The 19,698-nt window shown below is 38.9% G+C and overlaps 2 protein-coding genes across 3 annotated transcripts; one reads left to right on the top strand and one right to left on the bottom strand.

Moving 5' to 3' along the window:
• The first annotated feature begins 1,918 nt into the window (after positions 1 to 1,918).
• LOC145441524 (carbohydrate sulfotransferase 9-like) lies at positions 1,919 to 9,283 on the top strand. 2 transcript variants are annotated; one of them, XM_080319411.1, is made up of 3 exons: positions 1,919 to 2,036; positions 6,985 to 7,185; positions 8,557 to 9,283. In XM_080319411.1, exons 1-3 carry the CDS (start codon positions 1,959 to 1,961, stop codon positions 9,211 to 9,213), a joined length of 936 nt encoding a protein of 311 aa, XP_080175537.1. In that variant the 5' UTR covers positions 1,919 to 1,958; the 3' UTR covers positions 9,214 to 9,283. The 2 variants fall into 2 exon arrangements, with proteins under 2 accessions (XP_080175537.1, XP_080175536.1); XM_080319410.1 differs by lacking the exon at positions 1,919 to 2,036 and adding an exon at positions 5,232 to 5,533.
• A 146-nt stretch (positions 9,284 to 9,429) lies between these two features.
• Positions 9,430 to 19,276, bottom strand: LOC145441523 (dual oxidase maturation factor 2-like). Its single transcript, XM_080319409.1, has 7 exons — positions 19,071 to 19,276; positions 18,938 to 18,995; positions 18,522 to 18,656; positions 18,249 to 18,450; positions 17,961 to 18,184; positions 13,300 to 13,413; positions 9,430 to 10,537 (listed from the first exon to the last, which is right to left on the bottom strand). Exons 1-7 carry the CDS (start codon positions 19,215 to 19,217, stop codon positions 10,323 to 10,325), a joined length of 1,095 nt encoding a protein of 364 aa, XP_080175535.1. The 5' UTR covers positions 19,218 to 19,276; the 3' UTR covers positions 9,430 to 10,322.
• Between the last annotated feature and the right edge of the window lie 422 nt (positions 19,277 to 19,698).

The raw sequence follows: 19,698 nt of genomic DNA, 5'->3' as shown, positions 1-19,698 counted from the left end.
AGTGTAATGCAAGTCGGTCTGACAAAAACACGAATACAGGCACTCGGTCAAGTGAAAATCAGACGAACTTCAAGCTTCGTTCAACAACAATGGCTATGCCACCAAGTTGCTCGGAAGGCATAGACCAATACAATAAGCTTTGTAGTATCCCAACTACATTTTAGTGTATTAATAGACAAACGTGGATGGGGGTTTAAAGAGAGTTTCTAATGTATCATCTTTAACATCGTTTCGAATGATGACGGTAAATAAATAATTCTTTTTTGTTAATTAACTTTCTCCTTACCTAATATCAACACAGCATTTACTAACAATGTAATTCACTGCTTTCACTTTAGACATAAAATTTATGCATCACTGCAAAAAGCTAAAATTTTGACTCGGCCCGCCAACACACTTTTTGCTTCTCATTTGGCACGCGGAGAAAAAATAATTGCCCACCCCTGCTATAAGGGAAGGTGGGGCACAATGGTACATCGTGAATATTTTAAAAACTCGACAGGGAGAATACACATCGCTTCGATGATTTTGTCTTATCAGCCGTAGGCTAATCCGGAAGTGGTTTGATTTAGCCATAGCGTAGCCGCCTATGTGAGAAAATGACAAGTTGCTAAATTTATTGCTAACCGGAGTAAATTTACCGCTATACCTTCCGATCCTGTTTTGAGTGAGTATATCTTATTTGATTTGATTGAAATTAGTATAGTATGCCTATAGTACACAGCTTCTTCAGAGCAGTTATTAGTCACCCTGTAGGCCCATGCTATTTTAGACGCATGATTGCGGTTTTACAATTTTCGTTTTTTATTGCACTGAAGAAATGGAGGGGGACAATGGGACAATTTGGTTGGGACACAATGGCCCATTGATATCCAAAGGGAAAGTTTACAAAATATATAAAAATCAATAGAAGAGTGCGCAGAATCAAGATCGTCACCACAGTGTTGGGATGACTCGAGTCATGACTTGACTCGAGTCAGACTCGAGTCAACTTTTTCGTATGACTTGACTTGACTCGAGTCACTTTGGAAAAATGACTTGACTTGACTTGACTCGGAGCTTCAAAAATGTGCATTGACTCGTGACTCGAAGAAAAATTTACGAGTCAATTTCAAGTCATCAAGTAAACGCTGTCGATTAAATCACTGTATCTTGTGTATGTTAAGATTGTTCGAAATACGCCGGTGTCACTTGTGAGAGCAACCAGTCATTCACTGATTCTCGTTACATGGATCCTCCATTGTTACGTCACAAATAAATTGACCGCAAACTCAACGATCACAGCTTACGTCGTCGAAGTAGTAATAGAAGATTAATCTAAATAGCAATGTGTCTCTGTTTCTTAGACGGCCAAATGCTTATGTTGCGCAATGCTCACATTCACCAACCCTCTTGTATGATTTAAATCGGACGAATATAGTTTGTGCATTTATATTCTCAGGGATGTGTAGACGGGTAGGTAGATGTGTAGGCTATTGTATCATATCAATTTGTTTCAACTTCTCGAAGCTTCGCATTAGGTCCTATATTCTGGCTGATGATAACTGACAGTTCTATGTGTGCGTTGCGTGAGGGATACGTCTTTTCGCATGCATATTTAACTTGATATTCGTTATTTCATTCAAGATAAATGATCAAGTAATTTGTCTTTCACACAGCTAGCAAAATATACTGACTTTTGACTTTGAACCATCACTCGTACTTCAAAAATTCAATTTGACTTGAATTGTGACTTGACTCGTGACTTGACTTGACTTGACTCGACTTGACTCGAGTCACCTCCAAAAAACCAGTGACTTGACTTGACTCGAGTCACCTTTGAAAATCGATTGACTTGACTTGACTCGAGTCAAAATCTGCAATGACTCGAGATGACTCGTGACTCGAAGGTAGTGACTTGATCCCAACACTGCGTCACCAACACTTCTTTAAAAACATCTCTTGAAGTGCATCGCAATATGGAGGACATTAAGGTTATTTTACCACCACTCGTGATCAACGTGGATGTGGATCGACGAGCCGGCAGCGATCTTCATGTAAGTTTCATTACGATTCCAAGCTTCGGGAAGTAAACTAAAACTGGTCTAGGACACCTGCGGATCGATCGTTTTCGTCAACAGTTGTCAGGTTCTTGCTAGCTGATGCGGTGTAAATTTTTTAATACTGTCTCATTCCCCCTCCCGCTTGTCCCATTGCACCCACGTCCCCACCTATGGGCACAGTGGGTAAAAAAGGTACGTTTTTCAATTGGCTGTGCTTTCGTTATTTGTTCGTATTTTCAAATAAATTTTCTTTGGAATTGGGCATTTTATGTTCATTCATCGTTTTGATAAAGTTCGTTGGAAGTTCTGGATTTGCAATATTTTTATGACGAAAAATCAGGGATATCTAGTTCTATAGATATCCCTGCTAAAATGTGCTTTTCGGTCCATTGTGCCCACCTTCCCCGATTCAGTTGTTACCAACACATCACTGCAATACATCACTGCACCTACATTCTTTTCGTATATTTCGGAATTTGGATTTTCTGACTTTTTTCATGGCGAGAGTCAACCGACAAAGTATTTCAAATAGATCCGTGGCCCACTTCAAAATTATCCTCCGACATGCCGGTTGAACCACGCCATTAGACTTATATGGCTTGAATAATAAATATACACTTCGCTGATAAATTTTGTTCGATATGCCCGCTCCATATGTATAGAGTTGCACAACCAAATATGATAAAGTCCTTGCTGGCCTACTGGAATATGCTACTCTGCAATGGAACGCTCGCTGTAATAAAAATCATGCACCATTGACAATGAATGTGATACAGATCTGAACATATACAGACTCATCTATTCATTATAGCTCTTTGTGAGTGCATCAGTCTTGATATTGTGATAGTACAAATACTTCATCATAGGGCCTCATAGGGCAGAATTACAGTATGTTAGGTAACTGACTCGATATCCAGTATTCGTGAACACATTCTAAAAACTATTCTATCGACGAATCTTGTCTTACAAAATAACCGTCGTAGCTATAAGGGGAGTAGCGCAATGAAAGGATGAGACTGTTCAAAACAAGGATAATCGTGCCATATCAATGATCAAATCAAATATATGGTCTTTACTTTATTTTATCTTACCTATGTAGAACAGTCGTCGGTCGTGCGTAGACATAAAATCAGGGCTAGGGAAGAAAGCAAAACAGTTCAGTAATGAAGTGATAAGGATAAATCTAAACTGCAGTTAGACTCAAGGAATAAAAACGGCGTGGATCACATTCGTTTAATAGCATTATATACTTTGTTGACGGTAAAATGGTCATATATGTTATTAATAATATTTATTATTTTAGTCGTTAGTTTTTGGGGTGTTGGGAAGGAGCATTACCAATACCCACATTAGCAGACCGTGTTATTTTTGGCATATGCCAAAACTGCCCAAAATACCTTATTTTTGGCATTTTTCGATTTTTATTTTTGGCAGTTTTGGCATCGTCCTCTAAATAGATAGTTTCAGCCTCGAATTAGTCACAAAAACGCTTTATTTGGGCTAGTTTGTCAAAAGACACCACAAAATGTGCAGCATCCACGTATAATCAGTGCCAACAAACAATAAGAAGAAAAAACCTAACGATTTCATAGGTTAATAATATGAAACGAAACCACAAAATGTGCAGTATCCATCGGATCAGTGCCAATGAGCAAAAAAAAGAAAGAAAAGCCTAACAAACACGCTCAACAGCTGATTGTTACAGCTGTTGAATCGACTTATATCGCTTGCACAGTAACAGTGCTTCCAAACTCAGGTCAGCTAAGTTTCACCTAAATTCATTTCTCGCCCAGCGAATCTGGGAAATATCGGCTTCAACAGTAGCCGTTGAGGGAAAGAATGTTGCCAGTCATCCACAAAAGGTTTTCAGAGCTTCAAAATCTTTGGACCGAACCGGCTTCCATGCATCATGAAAAGAGATCACTTCGCCAGTGCCATCGATCTCATCGCGGAAATAATTTTCTCCCCGATCCTTTTCCAGGAGTTTCCTGTGTTGTCTCTCAACACATTCTATTTAGTAGCCCGACTATCATTTCTCCTTCAGTCTACCGATATATTTCGGAGGACTTTTGTCACTTCAGGTGGCTTTAATATTACCAACTCGCATGGAAGAGTCCTGGGAAGGTTAGCTTGTTTAAGAACATTGACGCAACAAGACTGTCTGGCAAAACGAAACTATGCAGCTCAGAAATAGCCAGACAGTTTGTTGCGTCACAATGTGCAACTCGATGAAAATGCAAAAATCGTGGTTGATTTTGGGGGTTCCAGTTCCATGAGCAGAATATAATTTATATTTTAATAATCAGTACTGCGGCAGCTTCTCATTGATACCCTTTTTATCAAATTTAGCGCTCGACAAGCCGGTCAAAAATGGTCGTAACATTGCCTTCGGACAAATGGAAAGTATGACGTAAACCAAATGCAGTCAGCCGTTCAATCTCGCTGTGCTCACACCATTTAGGACACCATGCTTTCACCCCTGATGGGTGGGCTGGACCCAGATTAAGAAACCTGCCTTTCACAAACGCTCTTCTCGCTTGTAACGCGGTCCTGTTAACACAACGCCGTGAACGAAATGCACTATTTGGCAGGCCGTGTTATTTTTAGCATATACCAAAAATTGCTTATTTTTGGCATTTTCAAATTTTTATATTTGGCAGTTTTGGCATCTGGCTCCTGAAATGCCAAAAATAACACGGCCTGCACATTAGGCTACACGTTTATTTTTTGGCCACCCTTTGCTCGTGATACGGACAAAATAAGTGATACGCTCGCCGTACGCGCTCTGTCAGTTCCCCAGATTATTGCATTGTATATCAATCAACAATGTCACAATTAAATTGGATTGGTCTCAAATCTAAAACCAGTCATACTCAGTGAAGATATAATCACTTTTTACATTTTGTACCTTACAACGTAGAATGCAGTTTTGGGATTTTGCATCATTTTTATGAGTAAAATTGTCATAACAACTGGGAAAGAGCTCCGGTATCACAGTAACTAAAATACTTTCGAAAATTGTGATTATTTGTATAGTGTCATTACTCATTAGGCACTTCACGTCGGGAATAATAATAATCCTACAATTTCGAATAAGCCATCCTCGAATAACTAATAAGAGTATCTCATACTCTTCGACCATCAAATCTACTTTTGCGAACTACTTACTGCTCTTTAGACCTTCTGTCATTTCTACTTCCACTCGAACCATAATTCTGACATGACTTGGGAATAGCTACTTTCTTAGTTAAAATTGGGTAAAAATTAATCGTGCTACTTCCAATTGTACTTGATTCCGAAACGTGACTACTTTAATCACCTCATGTCGGAGGCTTGTAAAGTATAGGCTACTTCTTAGACTCGACATTTACGAACAAATCAATACCACTTTACCAGAATGTATCATGACACGTCAGCAAGTTGCTATCACGTTATCGATTGTTCTGCTTTCTTTCATTTTCGTCTACATGAATGTGTCCACAGATTTACAGGTAAATGATGCAATATTTTCTAATATATATCGTGGAATGATCTAACGTAAGCCTTAGCCGAAAAATGCATACGGCATATACCGAGATACGTGACACACACAGGGAGGAAGGGAGTTACACGTCAATTTCTTCCTTTGGTTAAGTCGGAACATAAAACGAGCAGAGAAACGAATAAAAAATGAATAAAATTGAATGAATAAAAATGAATAAATATGAGAGAGCAACACAACAAATGAAAGAAAACGGCCAAGTTTAGCTTGTTGACAGTATGCGGTGTTGGTTTCCGATACATAACCGAAAAGTCTCTATAAATATATATAAGGTCAAATTATATAGGTTATCCGCCCCAATGCCACCCTATACATATGCGATGCCTTCAAAAGACTCGCTGAACGCTATAGTGTACGCAATATAGATCTAAGTCAGGGGTCACCAACACGTGGCCCGCGGTCTGCCAGGTTATATATTTCAGAAGAACGCTATAAGTAAAGCACATTGTAAGGCTGAAATTGGTTTCAGTTTCAAAATATTGTTGTTGTTTCAAAATAAACTATTCTCTTGTGCCCTAAATCATTATTCTTCACTATCTGAAACGGCTTCTGTTAAGGCAACATCAATAAATCGAGGGAGAATCAGCTGATATGAACAGACGATAGAGATATTGCCTTGGCGCCCAATTGCCCAGACACTGCCAAGACCGAGACGCTTAGAAAACGGCATAGTGCTTCCCCACAAGATCAAGCTTTAGGAGGAGACAGTCTTTCAGCCAGTAACGTGTATCGCTAGCTCCAATACCGATTCTTTAGTCGCTGATAAGTGTTGTCATGTATTGTGCGCAGCTCATAGTTCAAAATAAAACGAATTTGATAATCAAGATGTTTCTTGAATTGATCAATTTGTAGCCTACTTCTTTAATAAAATGTTACTTATTTTGCGGTGACTATGCCCATCGCTCATGTTAGAGAGCGCTCCGTTGTACTGACATAAAGTGTTTAAAACGTAGTTGCTCAACTGTGTGGCCTATTTTTTCTCGATATTGCATTCTTGCGGCCCGGGGGCTCTACGAAATTTGAAAAGTGGATCGCGACCCGTTTTGAGTTGGCGACCCCTGATCTAAGTGATGAACGGTAGTGTTAGGCATAGGTGAAGGGGATTATTAGACTTTACAATGGTACTCCGATATATGAGCAACCGAGCATGCACGAAGCACTTGAACCGCTAATGGCAGAATTTCATAGCAAATACTTTTTGTTACTGATAATAATAATTTACTGTAAAATGTACAGACAAATATTAGATATTTTATACGTTTTCTCAATGTAATGGGGTGGCATTAATGACTATTGAATTGACCACCGCAATACATATTGATTATAAACTTTAATTTATATATTCTGCATTCGTTGATATGTAACCAATGACCATACCTATAACATATTCAACAATTTCAGTTGGATGATGCTGCGATTACCGAAACAGGAATACCCGTTAAAAAAGCGCAGCAAAAATTTGAAAATGTGCAAAGTCGAAGAAAGAAAGTACTCTGGCGTGCTTGTAAACGATTGAAGTTATCGAGTAATACTTTTCTCGGTATCCATAATGCACATCGACTTGTTGACAAATTAAATCTGTATTACTCAGATAAGTACAAGGTATGCATGTATCTATTTCATATTCTAAAGGGAACGATGATTGATAGGCTAATATATTTACTATCATTTGACTATAGCATCGTAATGTCTAGCCGCGCTACACAATCAATCCCGCCCCTACACGATTTCACTAATGTTAGCTGACTGCCCACCGTATAGTGTCTGCCTCCACAGTTTAGGCGTATCTTAGCATCATAGAAAGGAGCATCCTTTACTTAACGGTGATTTCCATTCGACTATAGTATATACTCATACTCATACAGCTGACCAAATGGTCATTCATCAACATATCGAAAAATTAATTTTTTATAGATAGGCCATATCGCGAGACTGAGACCAGAATTTCTTTATCGTTATTATACTGGCCATGACATCACTCCATTGTCAGGAATGTCTGCCACTTTTAAATTTTACGTTCTTCATGATGTACTACAACCCTAGGGATGGTGTGAACGTGAGGTTCACGTTCGCATTCTGTGCGTGAGCCTCGGAAATTTAGAGGTTCACGTTCACAAACGAACCTGGGTATAGGTTCTGCACTGTGAACCTTTTTCATATATTACAATTTTCCACGTCATTATAAAATATCTGGTAGAAAATCTTTGCATTTCAGCTTCGAACCACTCTGTGCACAGCGCTGGCAGCATAAAAAAATCAACACTATAAATGAGCACACACCTTGCCACTCTCAAAAATTTTACTTTCTTTGTTACAAAAGTTTGCTCGTAATATTCAGCTTACCGTTTGTGAATATTTAGTGACTCTCTGCTGTAAGCTTGACCACTGACCAGCAATCACATAACATCAAGAACGAAATACACTACATGCAGGTAGTCAGCGATTGATGCTTATTCTAACAATCAATGAATTTGGTATAACGAATACATCATTGTCTAGTTAAAAATATAGCAGGCGTACGGGATCCATCTTGATTTGATGTGTTTATTTGTATCTTAAAAACCAATTTGCCTAGACCCTTAAGGAATAAGCTTAGATCCCCTTGCCAGTCCTCGTCGAAATGATTGGCAAAGTGACGAAAAATATTGATTTTATGGGATTATTATAGAATTTGATTACTAGGCCTATATACAGACATTTGGTGACTTTTAAAAAGTCAGCATGCGCTTCGGCATTGTGACATAATGTGGCCTGAGTTGTCGCTAGGTATCATGTACATCACTTCACTGAAATGTAGGGTGGAAATTGAGAAATGACATCACGTGACGTCATGAGGTTTACGATCGCGTTCACACAGAACCTTTCAAAAAGGTTCATGTTCACGAGAACCTGAACTTTCCAGGGGTTCGCACCATCCCTACTATGTAGCGTAATAGATGGCTACACCTACCCGTAATGGCGGTATTGGTTTAGGTTATTGCGTGCTTGATACCAAAAATTGGAAGTACGAATTTCAAGAAGATTCTCCTGTCCACGGAAAATATGACTGTTGACAAAAGCCTTGGACAGACCGTGGTTTCGACAGCAAGAGAGCAATTGAAGTTAGATGGACGGATGAACTCTTCAGAAATTTCGTGGCGATTGAAAAAATATACTAAAATAGTTACAGTGCGGGATCCGTTGATCAGAGTACTGTCTGCCTACCGAAACAAAATAGAAAATAGTTCTAATCCATATTATCGGAATATATCCAGGAACATACACGCCGTCTATGACAATTCGTCATCATCGTTTGCCAGCTTCGAAGAGTTCGTCAACTTTATCAGCGATCGGAATCTTATCAAGCACGTTGACGTTCACTGGAAACAATACAACAACCTGTGTTTACCTTGCGTTTTGAAGTATGATTTTATTTTGCATTTGGAAAGCATTGACGACGAGTTACCCCGAGTATTGAAGTTGCTTGGCATTGAAGGTTATATCTTGCCGCCAGGACACAGGCCATCCAAACATACTAGTTATGACGTGGTTAAGCGATACTCTCGAAACAAGACTTGGCTATTCCGAAGTGTTTACAACGCCTACCACATTGACTATCAGTTATTTGGTTATCCTCTACCGAATGTCTAATAAAGGAATTTTTACAAGGAATTTCTGCGTTTCTGCCGTAACCTTCCTGCACATTGCACGATGTTGTCGACTATACCCATGCTCTGTAGACCAAATACGCGCTGTATCACTATTATTACACTTTTGCTTCAACACCTGATGAAGTAGCGACGCCCCGAAAGCTCGTGTCACAAATAAAGTTATATTCATTTACAAGTAGACGTTAAACAGCGTGTGGAAGCTACCAAGGTCTCACGTTTATTATTACGCAGACATATTCACTGTCATAGCCAAATCTATTAGATTTCTTGTCGTGGGATAGCAGTCTATATATAAGCAGCATCATCTTTGCTGAGATTCAGTAAAATCGGTTATCATGAATCATACATTGTCATAAATATTATTGCGAAACTATGTACAGTATTTTCATTGATTGTAAATTTCGCGTCTGAAGATCACCGTTCCGGCCAATACAGTCCATCAATAATAACATGATGCAATTTCGATGATTAAAATGATATGAAAAACACTTGAATGACAATATAGATATTAGGTTGATTGACCTCTCATGTCGTTTCGGTACCATATCCTAACCTATCGCTATCCTGCGTGTCCACTCCATTACATGAAATTGTGTCACGTGTATCGCATTGAATATTGTGTGCCTTGGGGGAAATATTAGAACCGCTATGTATCGAAGCACCTAATAAAAGTAATTCACGCGATAACTTTCTTAATAATAGGATAATACTTGAAATTTGTCACAATTCGTTCATCTCATGGATAACCATGATACGGAGACCGATATCACATCTTCTGTGTGTTCGCAGAACTACAATGGGAAAATGACGTGACATAACCACGTCGAAGATTTTATTTATCATTGGCATGAATGATGTAGTTGGAGTTATATGATGCCATAGATTTGAGCTCTGGGTCAGTAATGCATCCTCAATGGGAACCATACCGTTTGAATACTAGAGTTCAAACTTCATACAAGATGGGACTTCGACCACATTGTACCAGAAAAACATATCTATATATACGTGTATATATACCTGTATTTCTGGAAATTATACGATAGATGTATTGAGACATATAAGCATGGACATGTATATTTTATTGAAGAATCACAGTCCGGGTAATTTCTTGGCTTCTGGTAGTTGATAAGAATCTCTTTCTATAACAGCATTTGCGTAGTCCTCCTCCGTATTTCTGTCTTCCGCAGCACGCATCGTTGATGGGTGTCTTGGGCCACTCCGGGGCCGATTACTTTCTCTCATCTCCACACTCGCAGGTTCATGTATTTCCTCATCAATGAAAGATACAACTCCCCTCTTCCGGACTTCAACGGAAACATTATGAATATTAGCATAGATAAGTTACGATTTGTATTAAAGTAGAAAGATGAGTTAAATTGTTATTTCCGATGACAAAATTGCGCGGTTATCTGAGATACGTGCCCAGCATGCGGGTGCGTAGCTCTCGCGACTAGGGCTGGGCACAATGATTCGAGTATACTCTAATCTGAATCGAGTATTAATTCTGATGATTCGAGTCGAATATTAAAACGCGAATTTTTCGTGTACTGAAAATATATGCTCCACACCAGACTTGGACAACTAGAAAATTTTCAGCTTTTCTAAATTAGATTAGAATTAGATTACCGGTATTTCGCTCTAATTTAGTGAAATTAGACAACTAGAATTATCTAGTTGTCCAACCATATACTTGGACAACTAGAAAATTTTCAGCTTTTCCAAATTAGATTAGAATTAGATTACTGGCATTTTGCTCTAATTTAGTGAAATTAGACAACTAGAATTATCTAGTTGTCCAAGTCTGCTCCACACCACTGAAAGTTAATTTATCAACGAGAATTATTGTTTCGATACTATTTTCCACCGTGGAAGCCTTGAAACCGTGATTGGCCGTATCACAGCATACGAAACACATAGTACAAGCTATACTAGGGATGGTGTGAACGTGAGGTTCACGTTCGCGTTATGAGTGTGAACCTCAGAAATTTAGAGGTTCACGTTCACAAACGATTCTTGGTAGGTTCTGAATTGCGAACATTTTTTTATATATTTCAATTTTCACTTCATTATAACATCTTTCGTTGAAATTTATTGCATTTCAACTGCGGGTCACTCTATGCATGGCGCTGGCAGCGTAAAAAATCAACACTAAACGAGCGTGCACCTTGACAATCTCAAAAATTTTACTTGCTTTGTTACAAAAGTCTGCTTGAAACATTAAGCTTTCCGTTTGTGAATATTTAATGACTCGTTTCAGTTGTGAGCTTGACCCGCAATCACACAACATCAAGATCAAAATACGCTACATGTATAGGTATAGTCATCGAATGAGTGGTATTCAACCAATCAATGAAATTGATATCGTTGTCTGGTGTAAAAAAAATCTAGCAGGCGTTGTTGGTCAATCTTGAGGTCGTATGTTTATTGTATCTGTATCATAAAAAACACATCCGTGCGATTGGGGTGTTGGCTAATGCTGTATAACTTGTTAATGAGATAATATCGGTACCAAGTATAGAAACCCGTTATACACTCTGCTTAATATCAACGTAGCAATACTTAGACGCCGAATACATTGTCCGGTCTGGCCTAGACCGTTAATGAGTTGGCTTATATCCCCGTGCAAGTCCTCGTCGAAATTGTTGGCAAAGCGACGGAAGATATTGATTTCTTGAGATTATTATATAGTTTGATTGCCCCAGTTGATACATCTGGCGACGTTTAAAACGTCAATATGTACTTCAGCAGTGTAGCATTATGTGCTCCGAGTCGTTGGTAGGCATCGTGTACTACTGTACAATAGGGCTGTTCAAAATAACTTATTTTTCTGGATTCCAGTCGTTCAGTTATCAAATTGTCAGGTTACCCTAAAAAACGCTGCACACCAAATTTGGTTCAATTCTAACAAGTATAGGGCTCCGCAGATCCAATTAATTTTTTAAATTTACACCGAAGTATTGAAAAAAAATTCTCGGATTATCCTTGATTGGTGGATAATCCGTGGATTATCAACGAAAAACTCCAATAACTCCGCTTCTACTAGTTGGAATCGAGTCAAATTTGTTTTGCATCGTCTCTGAAGACAGCTCAACAATTTCATGGGGTTGACAGAAAAATTTAAATTTTATTTTTAATTTTCCTGTTTAAATTTAAAAAATTAATTGGATCTGCGGAGCCCTATACTCGCTAGAATTGAACCAAATTTGGTGTGCACCGTTTTTTCGGGTAACCTGACAATTTAATGACTGAACGGCTGGAATCCAGAACAAAAAGTTATTTTTGAACAGTCCTACTGTACATTGTACATGTACATTAATATAGGCTATCACTTCATTGAAATATAGGGTTCAATTTAGCAATATGACGTCACGTGACGTCATGAGGTTCGCGTTCGCACAGAACCTTTCAAAAAGGTTCCCACGAACCTGAACCTTTCAGAGGTTCACACCATCCCTACTAGCTACTAGCGTTACTGGAAATAACATATTTCTGAAGTCGTGATCAACCCATGTAACATGTCACAAAGCGCAATGAAATCGGTATGGTAGAAAAAATACCGAAGTAACTTCGATGTGATGGAGAACAGGCATTATATTCTTTGTGGACGCATAGTAGAAAGTACAAATTTGATCATGGACAATGGACATCTTACATACTGTTATTACGTCATAATGAGTGATACTCGAATACTCGACTAGACTCGAAGCATTCGATTTTGCCCAGCCCTACTCGCGACTAAGTGTGAGATTAGTCGTTAGCCTACCGTATTGCAGATTGAAGAATAATTGTCGATAAGCTGGTAATGACACTTTCTGGCATCATCATGTATGTCCGATTGTCCGTTCAACCAGATATCGGTACATGACAGAGCCACATGTACGCACAGAGCAGTCACGAATATCCAGAGTGAACAATTAGAAGAGAAATTGCTACTCTTTTCTGGTGTTTGATCGATATATCGTACGACTACTTTTCGGGCATACAAAGTGCATATAATTGCCAGTTAAATATTCTTTTGTTAAGTAAATAACAAACCCAACAACAACAACAAGAGAGATTTGATTACCTGGGAGCTCCATCGCTTCTTCATCGTAGTGCATTAGAAAGAACTTCGATAAATATGATTTCTTCTTGTTTTCCACAATGTACGCCAACGAACCGAGTAGAACGCACAGAATGCCTATTATTCAATTGAGCACAGCATCAGTAATGAAACCATTCTAGTAATATGTAGTGTAGGGCGAAGTGTAATCAGTGACCAACAAGCTCTCTAAATCACAAGCTGGACGTGTGTCTAGTATGTATTATGTATTATTTGTCATAACCAGGGCGTTTTTTTTTTGACATATCAAAATTTGTCAAAATTTTGTCAAAATTGTACCGTTAGGTCAAAATTTGTCAAATTTTTTCATAAAGTCAAAAAATTTTTGACGTCTGCATTTTGTTTGTATCGTAGATTTTGCACTATTGGTGAACTTATAATGTGATATTTTACCGCTTTTAGCCTATTTTATAGGCCTACCGTTGTAAACGGCTAATCGTCTGCTCATTGTGAATCATAAACGGTCGAATAAAACAAATAATAGGTAGGCATGGTGTTATAGTCAACGTACCAGTAGGGGTCTCAGCTTTCCCGTGGCCACTTACTGGCCACAGATTTTTTTGTGGCCGGCCACGAATATCTCGTGGCCGGCCATGAAAATGCGTTGTCTCGTGGCCGGCCACAGTGAATTTCATGGCCGGCCATAAGAATTCATCGTGGCCGGCCACGAGTTCATGGCCAGTTCGTGATTTTGGCACATCTAGTTGGATCAAAATCCGCCCTTTGCATCCAATTTGACAATAGTCAAGTAGATCTTCTTCATTTGCAATACGAACTTGCTGGTGGCAAGGTTTGTATAGACGACTTCCACTATATTATCGCACGTACCTAATAAGTTACATTACCACTTTATTGAGTAGTTTAGGGATGGGTTCAAAATTTGCACGGCTTTACACTTGTTACCTTCTCTGTTCGCTGTAGAAAGGAATTTAATTCCCACTGACTATTGAAAAAGTACTCTGAGACGGTGCGTTGTAAACTAACACCGAAACATACGTTCCTTGGACTTTCTAGAATCTAGATAAATATTTGATAGAGTAATGTATGAGCGTACTGCGTACATCTTATTGCTCGGTCAGACAAACGTCTTTACATTAAAACTGGTGTCCACACAGCTTCCACGCCAGACGATCAACGCAGTGGGATTGCGTGGAAAGATAAAACCGTGGTGCAGACTCGATAACCTTGCAGTTTCTTCGCATCTCCATCGCCCAAGCCCATTAGTGATGCAAATGTAGATAATCTGACTCCCTGCCCCTCTTTCGTTTTTTACATAAAGAAACCGTCATATTTTGCTACAAAAAGTTTGTTTATTCCGTTACCAATTTCACAAAATCTGAAGCAATTGAAGATATGATTACAATCATTCACAATTCCTATTCAAGTAGTTACATGAATGCAATGTGTCCAGTACATGCTTTTCACAGAAAACACCCAGGGGCACGAGAGATCAGATGCACTTTACACGGCGATAAGTATTTGCACCGCATTCAAATGTCGAATTATAATGAACGATTGGGACTTGTCTGTGTCATCAAGATTGTTCGCTGAATTGCACATTGTTCCCTGCATCAACCACAAATATATCATGCCTATTGGTCAATTCGCAGGCTTGGCATGGACATTTTTTCATCGATCGATGGCGCTGCATTTGATGTCGCATCGATCGATGATGCTGCCTTAGATGACGCAAAGTATCTGAAGTTATCTATTATTATAACAGTAATTTAATTATATAGCAGGCACATTTACGTCCTATGCTCACCACATCGGTTAGCAAATTGATCTAACAACGACATGCAATACAAAACGATCCTTGCACTCAAGTAATCAAGTATCCTCTAGCATACACGGCATCGTTAGTGACTGCGACATGCATCTCATTCGTACATTATTTGCTTCAACCTGGAAGAACGGCACCTAGGTGGATATACAATATACATTATACATACAAATTATATAGGATCGGAAACGGGACCAAAATCAAATTTCTGGGAACAAAGCCCCACATTTTACCAATATTACCGGTAGGTTAGGCTACATCGTTGCCTTTATTCTACATCTACAGCACATCTGCAGTGTGTCAAGTTCACGTGCTGCTACAGCATAGAAATATTCGTAGATTCATCGACACAATTCTCATCGTGCAAATGAGTGCAAGTTCCATTGATGTTGAGGATCTCGAACGTCGTATGTATTGTATAGCAGTACGATAATCAAATATGTATATAACCGTATATCGCGGACTCATCATAGACCTGATACAGAAAGGAAGGATTGTATCAGCCTGGCAATATCCAATTCACAGCTATTCAGCTATACGAAAGATAACAAACTATGGAATTGTTTGCAACTACATGTCCTATAGCGTTGGAAAGACATATCAGATCGGGGGAAGCACCGGCCACAGCGAGCTGCGAGCTGCTCTGTGGCCGGCCACAGAATGTTATGTGGATTTCACAGCTTTTCTGGAACTTGAAACAGTATTTTCCACATATTCTTGGTTCTTTGATTCCCTAATTGTTTCGTTCGGGTACTTTCATTGCGGTATTTAGTATTGAAAACAAGAAAACAGGTAAAATGACCGCATATTGACCGATCCAGTATCTCGATGGAACAGATTATGCATTCAAGGAGGTTTATAGACGAGTCTACTTAAGCGTAAATCGAAAATCGGCAGTGAATTAAGACAAATTCCAAGTACAGTATTGTATTATTCATAAATTCATCAGGGCAATCCACGAAAGATTTTAAACTGCCCCTACAAACATCCATAAACTGCATGATCAAATATATATGTATTACTTATTCGCATCGCAGACTCATCATAAACGATAAACATGGTTGAAAAATGAAGGACATTATCATCATCATATTGTTCAATCGTAGGTTTGCATATTTACAAAATATAACTATAACTATACAATCGATTGCAACTGCACAATGCACATTGCACATCTTACGGTTGAAAATCAATATCAGAACGGGGGAAGCACCGGCCACAGCGAGCTCTAATCTGTTCTGTGGCCGGCCACAGAATGTCATGTGAATCTCACAGCTTTTGGGGAACTTATAGAGATTTTCTGACAGATATCTGGTATACATTGTTTTTTCCAATTCTATGCAGTTGCATACGATTAGCTGTGACGATTGTCAGCCGAATATTTAGGTCTATTTCTATAAAAAAGATACAAATCAACACTTACCATTTACTAGTTTTGATAATGTCTTCATCGCTTCTAGCTTTCTATACCATTATTTCCTGTTTCATTTAGTGGGTATCCCCCTTTTTAATGCATTCTTTGCATCATTTTTTGTGTTTTTAATTGATATATAGAGACTATATTCCAGATCGTTATCATCTTCTTCCTATCGTTTCATTGTATCGCTATTCTTCTGGTATTTCGGGTGAAAATGCATATAAACTGAGCTAAACTCCCGCTCTCACCTAGTTCTATTTACTGTACGCCCATAATAGAACATAATTGAGCATGCATTTGACCACGATTGGGCCACATACAGTACTTATCATCGATACTAACTTGATATATTGCAGCCGGCCATGAAATTTGGCTATGGCCGGCCATGAAATTTAGTCATGGCCGGCCATGAGAATGAGTTAGACATGGCCGACCATGGAGATTTCATGGCCGGCCATACTGAAATTTCATGGCCGGCCATGAAAATCACCATGGCCGGCCACAGAATAGCACTTTTCATGGCCGGCCACGAAATTATCCGTGGCCAGTAAGTGGCCACGGGAATGCTGAAAGTCCGTCTCCAACGTACCGCAATATCCTAACTGAAGAAAATTTTCTTGTGCGTTGCATCATTCTCATATTAAGAAGCGCATGATGAAAAATTGTGATGTAGACAACATTGTCAGAATGAAGCAACACGGTGTGTCACCAGCACCAGCAGTGTACGCACAAGTTGAGTGTTGTCAGCCAACAACTGCTGCTGTTGAACGTTCTTGGCAAGCTTCTTAGTAAGGACGTTCAGTCCGTGCACTTTCTACCCAAGAATGTAGGAAAGTATCTCTCGTTGTACTACAAAATATTTTAATTTTTTTTTCTACCATAATACATATTGTAACCACTGGAATTCTTCATATGGCCAGATTTCGTTAAAATATTGTTTTTTTTTCATGTAAAAAGTTGCCAGTTTCTAAGCCAAAAACGTTTTTTTCAGGCCAAACTACTTCGTTAGGACAGTCAGTTCCAACCAGAAATGAAGATAAGTGGTACGATTTTAACATTATGTGGGAAAACACCTAATTTGCATATCTTAGGTCAAAATTTGGTCAAAATTAAGTTTTTTGAGGTCAAAATTTACCATTTTTTAGGTAAAAAAAAACCGCCCTAGTCATAATACATGTGGTTCTTATCGCCTTCTGAGGCCTTGTGCTCCACGACGCGAATTTCATAATGCACATAGGGGTCTTCGCTTCCCGGTCATAGTCGTATACCGATGGTTTGCTCAGTCGCTACGGTTCGGCAATTTATTTCGCAGAATAAGACGGTATCCACTATAACTAGTCAATTGAGATCAAGTCCGTATAACGTGATTGTACATATCAAATCCGTATAACGTGATTGTACATATCGGATAAAAATATAACTTACCAACGCAGAGACACATCCAGAAGCACCATCCGTACAGTACATTAAGAACCCTCGGGGGTTCATTATGTCCGACAATAATTTTGAACTTCCCTGTGGAGTTCACCGTTGAGAACGATATATTTGCAAACAGCATCAAAACCCCTGTCAAGGCCATGAATATACTGCCGTATATTGGTGTCATTTGAAACGTAACATTCGTCATCACCCAACAGGCAAGAGCAGTCCTATATATTGACAAGAAACATGGAGCATTCTATTTGGTTCCTTGGAACCCTATCAACTTCTCACCATAACAAATACGAGCAATAATGTCCAGCAAGCCAATACGCTCTTCCCCACGGCCACAGCGAATGGAATCTGGTGCTTGAGAAGTGTTCAGCGATGTTTAGAATGGGGAATGGCATCCCACGTAATAGAGCCTTCTCTATCATTTCATCAGTGTTGGCGAAAAAGAACTGTTCATTCAGATTTAGTTTATCCTGAGAGCCCCCTGTAGCGGTGCACAAAGATGATAATTATCAGCTAAGAGTGTCAATGCTGTCATCATCACCGTGTTTATACCTCGTAGTGTTACGTTGAATTGGACCAAACCAATTTTTAATCCCAGATCAAAGGACGTGAGACTCTCATCGGTAACTTTGTAACGGAAATCCGCCGTTGAGTTAGCAACTTGCCATGAAACGCCGAGGCCACATGCTGCGCAACAAGATTATTACATTTCACATTACTGGCAACATAATAATTAATTATTGTGATCGTCTTGCAAAAATGTATGTATTATGAAATAAATCAATTATGTCTTTCACTGGCTATATTCGGAAGTTTGTATCAATTGATATCATATCTGAACCAATTGCAATAAATAATTTGTTCAAACCTCGATTAACTGTAAAAGAAGCCCGAACGGAACGTCCTTTTACAATTTACACGAACTATTTTTTCCGCAGTTTATGTTTAATTTGTTTAAGTGTACTTACCGACAATGAGAATTCCGACCAAAAGTGACAGCGACCAACGCACGAGAAAAAAAGTCCTCTGAAAATAAAAGCGTGCGATGGTCAATCAGATTTGACCTCCCTACAATTACTTAATTTAAAGGTTTCCACCTACCTCAAGCCCCCGGAATCCCGGTAGGACCAAAACAAATGCAAATACCAGAGCAGTGGCAACAAAAGCAACGTACAACTGACCAACGTTTATATCAGCTCCAAGTTTCCGCTCATAGTAAAATGGCGGCCAGCCGTCTGTAAGTGTCATATTGCCTAAAAAGCTTCCGTAATGTCTTACATTTGCCTGAAAATGAAATATATTTTCATTCTCACAAACTTTAAGCAGAAAAGAATTTGTATATGACTCTATGAATCGGTCATGATAAAATATATATAAACTTGCAGCAGCAGCATTTGCAACTTCATGTACCCTAGCTACATTGATTAACCGTAGCTATGGTGACTTATTCAGTAAATATATACGACTGACTAGTAGCAATTGGGCGCATTATACATTGCACACATGGGTTTGTTGAATCATTATTTACTGCTGGATTAGTCATGGATTTACCATTAGGACCGTTCGCCAATAATATGCGCGTGGGTTTTAATATAATTTAGAAATTCTTCAATTTCATTCATCTGATATCAAAAATGATAAAAGTTTCGCAACATCACAATAGCTTGATGCAACGGGAAAATAGGAGAGTCTCGCAACAACTTCATGAATTCTATTAACTGGACAGTGG

Source organism: Botryllus schlosseri, chromosome 6 (assembly GCF_051294905.1).
Source record: "Botryllus schlosseri isolate E-star chromosome 6, Bs_hap1, whole genome shotgun sequence".
Taxonomy (NCBI): domain Eukaryota; kingdom Metazoa; phylum Chordata; class Ascidiacea; order Stolidobranchia; family Styelidae; genus Botryllus; species Botryllus schlosseri.
This window is presented reverse-complemented; position numbering and strand designations above follow the sequence as displayed.